Source organism: Conger conger, chromosome 8 (genome assembly GCF_963514075.1).
Source record: "Conger conger chromosome 8, fConCon1.1, whole genome shotgun sequence".
Lineage (NCBI taxonomy): Eukaryota > Metazoa > Chordata > Actinopteri > Anguilliformes > Congridae > Conger > Conger conger.
Window position 1 is genome coordinate 20,877,258 of NC_083767.1, and position 15,184 is coordinate 20,892,441.

Genomic DNA, 15,184 nt, shown 5'->3' on the forward strand with positions numbered 1-15,184 from the left:
TGGGGTATAATCACAGTTTCTCTTTCAGTACATGTAAATCAGATTATGTCACAAGTCAGTATTATGAAAACCCCCTAAGTAGCTGAATATCAAGACTGAGATAACAAAATATTTCACTTTACTTGTACTGGAAACTGTGCAGGACGATGTCTAATCAACAAATCAGACCAATTAAGCCCTGCTAATTGGTTGGAATAAGACCCACCATACATGTTTTCTTCCACAAATGTAATTTGACATTCTGGTTTATACAGTAGTTGCAGTAGAGGCGAATCACACAATGACAGCCACTGGTTGTCTGTGCATGATTGCTGTATTTTGAAGAGTATGTGAGATGCAACCGACAATAGCCAAGAACATAAAACTGTTACAGTACACGGTGTTGAGATCAGACACATTGGGATTCTGGGATTAGCCTATGGAGCTGGTCTACCTGGTCAACCAGCTGTTTCAAAACCGAGCTCAAGGTGTCTTTTTCAGCAGGGATTGCAAAGCTGGAGAGGGATGTAACGTTATACAAGCAACCAGAAAACAATGATACGGACCAGGGGCCTCATTTTAAACATTGCGTATGCACAAAAGAATGCGTACGCCACTTTCTAAGCAAACTTTGGGATTCATAAAAAACGAACTTGACGGGAAAATGTGCGGTCCTTCACGGAAACTCTGACCCATGCGTACGCACATTAACGCACTGTTTGATTGATGCTCCCTGGAGTGCCCAAAAAATATGATTTAGGATGATAAATATAAACGAAGATATGTTGTTGCAAAATAATCCCTCAAATATGTAGCCGAATTGTTAAACAATATTAAATGTATTCTCATAAATAATATGGTGAACAGTCGGACAAATTACGCTGCTCTGATGCCGTTTACAATTCGTCAGTCGGGCAGATACGAGCACATAGTTTCATATATTGTTATCATATTCATATATTATGTTTTATAATGTGTTTATTGTTATGGATTTTTGTTCGTTTTATCTCTTAATTTTGTAACTGTGTTTTCAATGGTGCTAGACAAATAACGTGTATTATTACCATTATCATTATTGCCTCCGTCACTACTCCACTCAGGAGGGGTTCACCGATTATCCCTGCCTGCTTCTCGTCCAGCCGTGTGAGCTCCGGTGTCCCCTCCCCCCTGCTCGTGGCGCAAACACTCCACCTGTGCATGGCTATGCGCTTTTTAGCGTCCACTTTAATGTCAGACCACTTTTTTTTAATGTCGGCGATGGTCCGAACCGCTGACCCCACAGCATTCACAGCGTCAGCCACATGCTGCCACTCTAACGCCTTTTTGACATTAGTAATGCCCATACTGTGCCCACCAAATAACGTCTTCTTTCGGGTGTCCACCTCCCCAACAAGAACTTCAATCTCACACTGTGAGAAATTGCCATTAGTTTGCCATTGTCGTCTTCGTGAAATGCATATTCATTAGGGGTGTTTCACTGCCTATTTATAGGCAACTGTGGGCGGGACATGAAGCTGGCAAAGGTGCGCCACACAAAACTGGCGTGCACTGTTGTATGAATCAGAATATTTTTGTGCGTACGCACGTCTTGGGTTTCATGCGTACGCAACCTTTTGATGTGAATCCTACGCACAGTTTTATAAATGAGGCCCCAGGTCTCATTTGGTTGTACCCTATCGAGCAAAGTATGCCTTTGAACTATACACAAGCTAAATGACACAAAAAACACTGCCTGCTATTCTGACTCCTGGACGTCAAGAGGCAGCAGAGCCGTTAAGTTCTTTGCTGGAGTGACGTCACTTCCGTTCCGCCATTTTGGCTCCATATGGCTCTGGCAACCGTATGGTCCATGAGGCGTGTGGCTTGCTGTTGTGCCATGCCTTACATTATAGAGTCACAGACAAGCTAACTTTTCACCATTCATTTTCAACGGGGCCTCGTTTGGAAAATTTTAATAACAACCATAGCACATGAAAACCCGCTTTCAGGGAAAGGCACTGGTCCGTTTAAAAGTAGGACGTGTTCTAATTGGGTGAGAAACTGTAAATAATTTTTTTTTTTTTTTAATTAAAAAAAGCAATTTTCAGGATTAATTAGAATAGCGTGTCTGCCTTACCAAAATATTTTAAATGTATATTAACAGCGAAACTATGAGGCTGGCGATATTTGTATTTTGCATGCAAGTGTGGTTTGGGCAGGTGCCTCTGTTAATGCAGCCTGTCTTAGTTTAGATGCGTCCTTTTGGAAAACGGTCTTGACATGGCTTAGAAAAAGCAATGCAGAATGCTCATTTTTGGTGATATTGTCCAAAATTTGATTTGTCCAGCATTTTTGCTGTGGTTCCATTGTGTCTATAAGTCCACCAGACATAGCCATGGGCATATGTATCCACTCAAATAAAGACTAGCGTGAAATAACCACCTCGTGGTCATATGCCTCTTCCAACCAGTCAAGTTGCAGTTTACATCCCTCATCTGTCTAGAAATAACTAACTTCTAAACTTCCACATAAGTATAAGAAGTAGAATTTAATGTATTTTTATACATTTCATTAAATAATTAATGTGCCGTTTCTTTGTCATTAGTGATATATATAATGTAAACAACATTCGTTGTTGAATAAAAACATGTTCTCATTACAACCTGATTATTTAGTTAAAGGCAGAGTAGAGGAATGATAAGACCAAGAAAAAATATTGTATTTGATTTCTAAACAATTTTAATGATGTTTAAACAATATTGTATGAATTTATTTGATTTGCACCATCATTTTTCTTCTGTCAAACCAACAACATTTGAAGAATATTCAAACAAGAAGTGTTTGATACTAATTCTAAAATATCAACTAATAATTACATCACCAATCAACAAACAGAATAACCCAAGATCATTTTCTCAGCTACAGTGGTAGGCAAAACATTATGTCACAGAAAAGTTTACCTTTGACCTTTTGGATATAAAATGTCATCACTTCATAATGTTATCCTATTAGACATTTGCGTGAGACTTTGTCAATTAGCGTATTAATTCTTCAGTTATGGCCAAAAACGTCTTTTGTGAAGTCACGGTAACTTTGACCTTTGACCACCAAATTCTAATTAGTTCATCCTTGAGTCCAAGTGGACATTTGTGCCAAATTAGAAAAAAAACCCTCAAGGCGTTCCTGAGAGTGATGTGCGGTCACAGTGACCTTGACCCTTGACCACTAAAGTGTAATAATTTCACTCCTGAGTCCAAGTGTCATTTGTGTCATTGAAGGATTCCTGAGATATCATGTTCACAAGAATGGGACAGATGGACGGACAGACAGACGGATAAAGGATGGACAGACAGACGGACTGACAACCTGTAAACATAATGCCTTCGGCATAAAAAGGCTTTGCACCTGCTCTGCCAACAGCCAGCCAAAATGAAAAGACATTTTCACTTCAGAAATGGACTCTTGTGGGATTCACATGGCCTGTCTTCACAAAATGGCTGCTGCTGTCTTTCCTGATCAATATTTCCCCATTCTGAAATATTCTAACAGACATTGTTTTAATAATCACAGTCTGCCTTGTGTTTGCCAAACCAGGACTGGGAATAAACAAGAGAAAGACAAAAACCCCTCTCCCATAAAGAATAAGATAAATTACACAAGCACTGTGCTTTCAACTGGGTGACTTGCAGCCTCTGAATAAGATAGGGCAATAAGATAGGAGTTGCACAGATTAACAAAGTGGCTGGGTTCTTTAGAAAATAACTTCAAAAAGATTTAAGTTGACATCAACAATGTTGAATGCAGTCCAATCAGGTGGTGACAGTGTTCCATAGTAGATTACGTCCCTTGTTCTTGATGATGGAACCCACCTACTGTAAACTGACAGATGCCATTCTTATGAATGAGTATTCTGAACACGCCTAGCCTTACTGAACATACAATTTTACATTTTGGATAGATACAGCATTGGTGTGTATGAAGTCAAAACAGAGATGCAGAAATCTCTCAAAATGTGTTCCTTAATCTTGTGAAGCATTACAGGAATAGATTCCATGCTCCTTGCCAGATTTGGATGCACCAAGTACTAAACCAGGGGTGCCAATAATTATGGAACCATGATTTTGTGGAAATTTATTTTTTATAAATCTCTGTATAAATAAATGTTTAATTTTGATTAGTTCCATTAAAAAAAGCACAGTATTTTTCACATTGGCATTGAGTTCCTCAATGATTTATAATTTTTTTTAAAGTATATTTGTGCACTGCAAAGGTGCCAATAATTCTGGAGACCACTGTAGATGAGATTCCATGGTTATTTAACTAATTAGGAGGAACTTCAACATGCAGCAAGACAATGACGCAAAACACACTGCCAACACAGCAAAGGACAACAAAAAAATGGAAGGTTTTAGACTGGCCAAGTCAATCACCAGACCTTAATCCTATTGAGCATGTATTTTACCTCCTGAAGAGGAGATTGTTTCAGGGGGTTTTTCCCTTCAAGCAATGAAAGAGGCTGCAGTAAATGCATCACAAAAGAAGAATGCACCAAGGGATATGCTACTTTACTTTAATTTACTTAAATCCTCTCTGTTCCAATATTTTTTCTTACCTAAAAATTGAGTGGTCTGATACCACATGTGCTATGTTCGAAGTAGATAAACACATCTAGGTGTAAAAATCAGGAAATAAAAGATGAAATTCTGAACTCTTGTCTCGTTCATCTTTTTATCTCAACACAAATGTATTCTGAGTATTGCAAAAACAATGGAATTGGCCTTGCTGTTCCAATGCCTTTGAATCTTGTTCCGAAGAAAGAAAGAAAGGGAAAGAAGGTTCACTGTACATGGTATTGGTACCCCCATCATTATAATTTCAGATTACATGACATGTTATTTAGCTGGCGCATTGCTCCAGGGGACAATCCCCCTGGAGCAATGTGGGGTTAAGGGCCTTGCTCAAGGTCCCAACAGCTGTGCAGATCTTCTGGTGGCTACACAAGAGATTGAACCACCAACCTTGCAGGTCCCAGTCATGTACCTTAGCCACTATTCTACAGGCTGCCCAACATATTTTCTCACATAGGAATTCAGCATTTCAGGACCTTAAGGAGGTTTATAATTTTCTGGGTTTTCTTACTTGTATTTTTCAGACTGAGCCCTACCCCATGGGCCTATCATTTGTCAAAATAAATTACCTTCACCCTCTGGAATCATGTTATAGTTTAAAATGCATTGTCTACAATTTATTGGGGTACACAACATGATCTTCCATACAAAGTTGTTTTGTTTTGTCATTTCAGTTTAAGGTTATAAATCTAGCAACTGATAAAGACAAGGTAAGCAGAATACATTCTTATCATGAAGCAGTCAAGCTCATCAGATAATCCATTATGTGCTTTGTCCATTAACAGCTGTCGTGAGCCACGGACCCCTTGCCGAGCTCAGACCTCACGTTCCCACGAGCAGTACCTCACCATGAGGTGTCTCGGGGACGAACTCAAGTACTCCGAACGTTCTGGAGCCCTGGTAAGTTCTACTGAACTTCCAGCCCAGTCTCGAAGTGAAGGGTGTGATGCAAATCTGGTATTCGATGTCCTGTATTCAATGTATTCCTCTAAAGTATCTTTATCACATATGATTATAGTAAGATATACTTTATTATAATCAATCAAAAGAATAGAGTTATACAGATTACAGTGTAAATATCATCTTTCAGTTTGCTGATCACATGCAAGTTACATATACCCCTTTAGCTCTTTCTAATTTACCTTTCCACCATGATGTTTAAAAGTCAAGGTACACCCCTCAAATACCCATCATCCTCTTTGGCCTTTACCTTATCTTATGGCTCCCCCTTCACGGAGATAAAAGCTACTGAACTTCCATTAATACAATGGGTACGAACACCCCTAAAGTCTACTACTTATTTATATCGTATATAGTATCTTACTAAAAAATAAAAGACATAAAAATGAAAGGAAACTTATAACGTTGAGCTTCTATGTACTACCTTTCCTACTTTTACAGGTAATATAGATTATAATTACCACCCATGCCCTAAATATAGCCATCTAGTTTTCTGCGGGATTTGATCCCTCCTCCTTGCTGTTGATGAACTCTTTGAACAGCTGCATTGGTTTGGGAATCTGGGGCAGGATCAGGACCCAGACTTTCGAAAGACGTGACTTTGCACTTCGTACTTCTCCCACCTGTTGTATGGGATGTGCACTGGTATGTCTTCGAACACGTCGGGGGTTTTGCAGTGCAGCCGCAGCATATGCCTCTCCTCACTGACACTGAGGTTAGGGGAGGAGGCTTCAGGTTCTTGCGTGGGTCCAGCAGGAAGGTGTTCTGTAGCGTGGAGGAACCCTGCATCCCGTCTGTTGGCCTCCAGGTGCAGTTCATGGCTCCAAGCATGTCGTAAAAGCCCTTTAACTCTTTCACCAGCTTTTCTGTATGATGAGGGCTGCGCATGAACACCTCTTCGACATCAGTCCCGCTGCCACAACTCTTGGGCTGAGTCCGCACCGCGTACGTCACTCCTCTCTCCATATCCATATCCTGGAGTGGCGCGCAGAGGGAACCTATTCATCACTGGTATTTGTCTCCCTGTCATAATCTCTCCTTGGACTTTCTCCAAACTTTGACTTCATACAAGCCAGAAGTTAGTGCCCTCCACCATCTCAACACACTCTTCAGGTGCCCCTCTCTGCGGCGCCTTAAGGGATCTACAAAGGACATCCAGCCAATAGCTGAGTGTAAATCATCCTCCAACTCTTCTACAGTCAGTCCTTTGAATCTATCCAATAAATTATCAGATTATAATCAGAAAGGCCCTTAAAGCCTCTTAATCTTCTTTCGGTATTGACATCCCTTCCGTTTTCCTTATTTTTTTTTGCTTTAGCCAGGCATTGTGCCCCTCCCCTGTAGGGTTGGGGTATTCTCAGTCAGAACTTTAACCTTGCTCCTTAAAACCCTAAATCTAAGTCCCCTGACTTCAGACTCCTCTACTGATAAGTATGGCTGCTCATTATCTCTGAACCACATATTTTTCCTCTTACGGGCGTTCTTGCTACCACCTCGATGGCGTGTGCGAGGGGTTAACAATGCATTCCTTCCTAACCCATCCCGTGTCAATCTCTCATCAGGGGGGCCTAGGGCCGGGTCCTCGACACAGCTCTCTTTTGTCTGAAATAATGTGACAAGGAAACATTTGCCTTTGTGGATTTTCTAGATAAAGCCTGGACTCAAAGAAAGCACGTTATATAAGTAGCTGTGGGGTCTTAGGAAAAGTGTTTTAAGTTTGTGTTATGTTATGTGACCGGGAAGTCTGTGTTTTATATATTATTAATATCTGGTGTCATGCAATCCCATGTGCAATGGACCACTTGAGGTGGTATGACACAAAATGAATCATTATTCCTTCATTCATATTAGATATGTTTATGCATGTCTTTGGAGTATGCTCAGGTGGACAAGTTTTGGGATTATGTTGACCTGTGAAGTCTATTGATCATACACTCAGTGAGCACTTTATTAGGTATTTTAGACATTTTTTTAGACTCATTAAGTCTTGTGCTGCTGTAGTCCTCTTAGAGGTTTGACGTCTTCAATTTGCTCTGATGGTAGATTAAGGATGTAACTACTTAACTAGTATATTGTCAAAGTGTGAAATGTTCGCGAATATATAAACTTTTTTCTAGCTAACAATTTGAAAAGGTAGTGCGCTGCGAACAGAAATGGCTACCGATGGGGAAGACACGGCGAGAACAAAAGTTGACAATTATTTGGCTGTTATAATACACTTTAATCAATGTAATATTTGTACTTACCTTGAAAAATAAATCACAGAGGAGCAACAAATAAGCTAGCTGGCATTAAATTTATGTTATGTACGGTGCAGAGAACCCAGACGCAGACCACAGAATAATCCAAAAATCGAAGTTTTAATGTTCAGTGGTCAAAAGCCAAGAGATCCAGTACAAAGCCAAAAACGAAAAGCAGAAGAATAGTAAAAAAACAAGCGAGAGGTCAAAATCCAGGAAATCACAGGGCGAAGGTACAACAGGGCAAAAACAAACTTGTTGTCAAAAAATACAAAACAACGTCGAAAAAACCAGAGATCAGATGAGCAAACAAAACAAGAGGGCAAGGCAGGTACGGAAGTCAAGGCAAAGGGGTGTCTATCAAGAATCTCTATAATAAGGCTTACACACAATCGGCACTTACTTAGATCAGCATTCTGACAAAGAAGCATACTGAGACTGAGGTTTAAATACAAGATGGAAGGTGACAATCTAGGCAGGGCAGAGGAAAAGGTGGGCTAAACAAATAGACAACAGGTGGGGAAACATAATAGGGTAATAACATAATAACGGGAGGGAGACGAAAACGCGGACTGGATGCACGAAACAAAACATGTAAAACATACGGCTCCGGATTAGGGAGTAGACATTTGCATAGTTTGAAGACGTAGTGATAGTTAGAGACAGGTGCGAACACTTCGCTGAAACTAAACGAGTAATCAGGGATAGCATAGGGAGGCGGAGTTACAGAACAGTGCAGAAATACTAAGAGATAGCGTTAGTGAGTTAGTTACGTGAATACTTCTAAACTACCCAATAAAAGTGATTGTTAGTTAGTTAGTTAGACAGACAGTAAGTGTATTAATCGGATTAGTACTGTACAAAACCTAGATTAGTAGTAGGTAGTAAGAGTTGTGATTTATAACATTTAACTACCAAGAAAAGGCAGGAAGTAAGAATCGTGAGTCTTAGAAAAAATGTTGAAAAACCGAAAACTACCGTAACCACCCGAATAGTGGGACACGCAGACAGGGGAGTGACTAGACTGGTAAACATTCAGACGCAGACATAACAGGGGAGGACAATGGAGAACTGTAATGGGAAACATAAACCAGGTAACTAAGAAAAATGAATAATAAACAAGCCTAAACATGAAAACATACAGAACAAATACAGAAACATTACAATTTAAGTCGCATCCATTTGTATTCAAAATGCGTTGGAGGAGAACTAAATGGAATGTTCATTTAAAATCGTTCAACAGCAACTGTTTGCTGCAAACATAGTTTTCCGTGAACGTTTGCTATCTTGAACGCACCTCTGGTAGGAACTATAGTCACTGGGTGTTCCTGACTGAAGCTTATCAGGTGTATGTTCCGGGTTGCTACCGATACGTGTATTATATAGACACGCCACAAACATTTCAAAGCATGAACGGCAACACGCTGTATGGAGTGAGCTTTCTACCAAGGTCAGACTTATTGCATTCTCAGGCCGGGGCTGTTAAATAAATCAATCGTATAAGTACAGTGTTTTAATGATCATGTCAATGACTACAGTTTTAGCTTCTAAAATGGTGAACTAGCTGAATTGAACTTAATTTGTAACCCGGTTGGTAGCCTAGCTACATTTGGCTGCCTGTACTGTAGTATAGACGTCACCTGATAGCAAGGTATGGCGCAGTTTTGTTTCGACCTTACTTATTTTGAAATGTATAAGCCATGTGAGCCCAGTGTATTGAATGAGGTGTATTGCCTCTGCTGTGAGAGTTAGCGGTCTTGATGGGAGTGTGGTCGCTGGTCAAGTGTTTGTAATTTACGGTATGTTATTTGAGTGATTTTTATCTGCATTATTTTATTTATGAAACAAACTGTATGCTTGAAACCAAAGTGTTGCTTAAGAGTATAGTGCAGTGCTTTAAGACAACGTGGGCGTGTGTTTACAGGGCGCGTGTGATGGCAAAGCAGATAGTGGTGCTGATACGAACGGGCAGGTGGCTCAGCCAAAAGTGTTCCTTGTAAAATTGTTCACACATGTACACACATCGTTTTATATAGACACTTTCAGTTTTTCATTAATGTTAAGATTAACCAGATAAATATTTAATACAGATTTACCTGCATAACAGAGTGCAAAACTGCAGTAGTTGTGCTCCAGGTGAAAGTCTTGGTTTCAATATACTGCAAATCGCGATGTAGTATGGGGGACTGTCTTAGAGGTAGGGATGGGTCAGGCCAGGGTTGAAAAGCCTACTTACCTGGCTGGACTGCATACCACATAAATATTCATTGAAGAAAGGCCATTAGCCCTCCCATTGTCAACTGGTTCTGAAAAACACTACCTTTTGTAATTTATTTTATATTATATATATATATATATATTGTCATCTTTTGATACCCAAGACCTAGATGAATGAATTTCAGTGATCCAAAAATTTTGCTACAATTGGTTACTGCATGTATTTACAGCATTCCTGTACATGTTCAAAACTACCGTTTACAATTTGTGTGATTCTTGAGCAATTCACAACCAACATATGATTTTGACCTACTTACTGTTGTCATATTATTGTAGCTGAGTTTGTGTTGAAAACAAAGACATGAAACAATTTGGAATCACTGTCTATAAAGTTGATTAAAATGACACAAATGTCAGAGTATGGCACAGTCACCAGTTTTCCTCATTTTGCCCTCACACCCCAGAGGGTTAAACGACACCACTTCCAAGTTACATCACGCCCACTTCCGAATATGAGTAGTCTACGGATACGGATATAGCTCATTGAATTGGTTGAACGGATATGGATATAAATACAAATAATGCAGTACTCGCTCACCCCTAGTTATTTCCATTACTTTTGTATGGATCATTTTGATTGGGTGGGACAGATTTATTATATAGTATTTGCAGTATTTTGTGTACATGAAGGCCACTATATTTTATTTTATTTTTTTAATGTCTGATGCTTCTTCTGAAACAGTTATCTGATCTGTGATAAAATCTGCTTCTTCTGAAACAGTTATCTGATCTGTGAGCTGATATCATCTTAGCTTATCTGTGAGGCAGTAAAAGAAACACATTTTATACTTTCCCAATGTCCACCATTACATGGCTGGCTTCCTACAATGAAAATGAAAAGGGACTGTTAACAGTGACTCAATCACTGAGGTCCCTTGTGAACAATTAAGTACGTTAATGTTATACACAGAGCTCATTTTTACTATTTAGCTCGTTATTTAGGAGCAGCCCATGACACACTGATGCACATCTGTCATTGGGGAGTGGGCTATCAATCAGAGTGGTTCGCATCACTGAAGCGTCCTTTTGAATGCCACGCCCCGTTTAGGGTGCACATCGCAGCTGCTCCCATTGGAAAAAAAAGAAGCTATAAAATGCCCCAAAATAAGTTGTTGTGTTGTGAACTGCACAGCCAAGGTATTGAAAAACCCTGATTGGCATTTGCATATTGTACACTTGCCATATCCTATTAAAGATGATTCGCTTCATGCTCATAATACAATGGGAAAACTCATAGACGTGCTACGAACTATCATGTCGCTGTTGTGTTTTACACTCCTCAAACTGCACATGCAGCAAATACATGTATAGTTTAAGCAATTAAATGTGTTCATGTTAATTTCACCAGCTAGCTAGTGATATAAGGGACAGTATGCTGCCAGACTGGTATAATCTTGCCAATTTTATCTCATTGTATCTCGCCGGCTTAACATAACATAATCGGTAGACATTCTAGTTTTATACATATCTCTTGTTTTTTTACTTTATACAGGGAATTTGTGTTGTCTGTTAGTGCATTCCCATTGGATTCAATGGAAATATTTTCCTTTGTAGCCCCTGTGATCATGACATAGGGGAAAAGTACCCGCATGTGTTCCTCTGATCTATTCATTCTGCCAGGGCAGACCTACAGTATCACGGCCTTTCTCTTTTCAGGGCTGCTCTCTTTGACAGAAGTGTCCCTTGCCAAAGCAGACCTGTCTGTGAATCACAGTTTTTATTTATTTTGTTTTTTAACATGGAATGTGATTATTGTGATGTCTCATTCAGAGCATTGCAATGTACTTGCAGTTGAGGTCAGAGACAGCCTTGATCTGTGGGTCATCCCTATCAGTCAAGATGCACCTCAAGACCTCTAGCAAACAGACAGTGGAAGCAATGTAATGTATGAAAAATATGTGGCACTCTATGGTAAACGATGAAAACCAAGACATAAATAGGCATGTGTGTCACAGTCAGTGGAATCCAGTTCCTAGAAATTCATGTTTTTCATCTCTTGATAAAAATTAACATAATTCTAACCAGTTATCAGAAGTCCAGTTCCCTATTATTCCTTTATTTAAACAGGTGGTCTCATTGAGATCAAGATCTCAATGATCTCAAGAGAGCCCTGTTACAACAAAAACAGACATACATCTCAAACACACATTACCCATAATTCCAAGCAGCTATCTCACTCTATCACAAAACCTATGAACAGAGAGACATTTCTGCTGTCTTGATGTAACAGCCAGAGAGAGAGAGAGAGAGAGATTGATAGAGAGATGGAAGAGGAAGAAACCTTGACTCACCGGAGGCCGTACAGCACTGTGCCGTCTGGGTGCAGGCGTATCATACGGTTCTTGACAGTCACGCCATGCACAAAGGACTTCTTGTCATTTATGAAGTAGGTGTCAGGGACCCAGAGTTGGTCAGCAACCCTGTTGTCCAGAGTAAGGTTGAGAGGGATCCCCGTGTAGGACAGCCTCTTGTCTCTCCATGACTGCTGGAAGTACATGGTGATGGTGTAATCCTGTAGCCATAAGAAAAGGAATGAACCTGTGGGATTTGCTCTACAACTTTACACTAAATGCATTTTCAGAAAGTCTTTAAGAATTATGCTTGAATTTACTGAATTGTATCGTACCACCAAAATTGTACGGCTGCAAATCACTCAAAATGCAGGACACATGCTATCTGAAATGCTGTAAAGAGTGGAACAGCACTTGATGTAACTTAACCTAAATTCCTACAAATGCTTATGAAGGATTATTATTTTTATGTGATGGAATGATTGGAGCGCATACTTCTTTTTCACAAAAAACATTCATAAATTTTGGTTCTTTTATGAATGTATTATGGGTCTTATGAAAATGTGACCAAATCTGCTGGGTCAAAAATATACATACAGCAATGGTCAAATGTCCCTTTGCCATTTTCACCACAATTAGGCACTTTTGGTAGCCATCCCCAAGCTTCTGGCAAGCTTCTGGTTGAATCTTTGACCACTCCTTTTGACAGAATTGGTGCAGTTCAATTACACTTGTTGGCTTGATGTTCTCAATGGGGTTTAAGTCGGGACTTTCGGATGGCAATTCTAAAACCTTAATTCTAGCCATTTCTTTACCACTTTCGATGTGTGTTTGGGGTCAATGTCCTGTTGGAACACCAAACTGCATCCAAGACCCAACCTTCTGGCTGATGATTTTAGGTTTTCCTGAAGAATTTGGAGGTAATCCTCCTTCTTGATTATTCCATTTACTTTATGTAAAGCACCAGTTCCACTTGCAGCAAAACAGACCCAGAGCATAATACTACCACCACCATGCTTTACGGTAGGTGTGGTGTTCTTGGGGTTACATATTCATATATGCACTCCAAACATACAAATAGCTCAATTTTTGTTTCATCTGACCACAGAACTTTAGAAGGCCATAGCGATGTAAAACACGCTTGACTGTGGACACTGACACCTGTGTTCTATCAGCTTCTAATTCATTGCATTCATTCTAATTCATTCTAATTCTCTTGACCATCCTGACCAATTTTCTCTCAATAGCAGGTGATAGCTTGTGTTTTCTTCCTGATCGTGGCAATGACACAACTATGCCATGCACTTTATACTAACGAACATTTTTGCACAGTTGATAATGGGACCTGTAGCTGCTTTGAAATGGCTCTAAATGACTTTCCTGACTTGTTCAAGTCAATGATTTCAGATCTGTGCTGCGCTCCTTAGACTTTCCCATTGTAGCGTATGTAGCTGAGTCTAATGAGTGTATCAAACCAGTCCTATTTAAATGGACTCAGCAAAGTCACCAGCCGTAGTCAATCATAATCACTCACAAGAAATTATGAGGACATGCAACAAAGCAAATTTGATTGACACAACTTTCTACATCAAAATGGATCAATCAAGTTGCTGTATGTATATTTTTGACTGCTTCTGTCAATTTCCAGAAGATCTATAATACATTTATAAAGGATGCAAAATGCATTAATGTTTTTTGTCCCAATCAGTCCATCACATATGTGTTCCAATCAGTCCATCACAGAAACACAAGAGTTGCAGAAATCATTGGAAACTCAAGACTGCCAAGTTTATGTAAACTTTTGAACTGTAGGCTACATTTATTTAACAGTAAGTTAGACTACTGCAGAGCTGCTTTCAAGTCTCTGGAATCATATTGAGGATGCCACACTTGCTCTTCAATATGATGTCCAAAGTTCAAATATGATGTTGGGTTTTCAATATTTTAGATGAAATGCTCAGCATACATTTCAAATGAAACTGGATGAAAAGGTATTTTTGCTAAAATAAATCTATAGTCTGACCCCCTTGCTCGTTTTCATAAAGGGTTCATGTTGGGTGTAAATACTGTATATATTCACACACACACACACACACACACACACACACACACACACACACACACACACACACACAGTAAAAATAGAAGGGGATAAAGAAAAAATGTGAAACCACAATAAAATAAAAATGAATAACTGACTTGTGAGAAATTCACTTGTGTCCAGAAGGGAACATATTGACAGTAATGTAATCCCTCTTCCCTACACAACACAGCATCCATATCTAAGGCAATGTTGCTTCAAACAGACTTTATATTCCACAACTGGGCAATATAACTTTGACTGTCATGATAGTAAATATTAAAGCGTATTTTCTTATCCTGTTTCTATGTATACACATTTGTATTTCTCCAAATATCCGGTTTCAAAGTTGAATCCCTAAATAGGACCATTTTAGGAACCTGTTCATTCCTTTATTTAGTAATTCCTTCTTTGCTCAAGCAGAGATAATGTATATGAAGATATTGAATATACATAGAATGACAGCCCACATTTTATGGGGCAGTTAAGATTAGCCAATGGCATTGCAAAGTCCGCAAAGGCTTTTGCAAGTGAAGGCAAGGTTCTTGCTGCAAATCAATCAACAGTGGTTTCCATGCTGGGAAATCATTTATTAATGCTACAGAGGGTTTGACTCTTGCTTTGCTCAAACTCTCAGAGGGCAGGAAAGCTTTAGGGACTTAATTAAGTAGAATTCTATGTGACACAGCTGTAGAGGCAGTCAGTGTTTGATCGTTTTTTGGAACAGCAGCTTATTACTTTTTGGATGGC

The 15,184-nt window shown here is 39.4% G+C and overlaps 1 protein-coding gene across 1 annotated transcript in view; it reads right to left on the bottom strand.

The window, feature by feature from the left end:
* Window positions 1-15,184, bottom strand: part of LOC133134895 (gamma-aminobutyric acid receptor subunit beta-1-like) — a 124,240-nt gene that overhangs the window by 71,688 nt on the left and 37,368 nt on the right. The window contains exon 4 of the mRNA XM_061251466.1: window positions 12,355-12,575. Coding sequence (XP_061107450.1) covers window positions 12,355-12,575 — 221 coding nt within the window. The remainder of the gene's footprint in view (window positions 1-12,354; window positions 12,576-15,184) is intronic.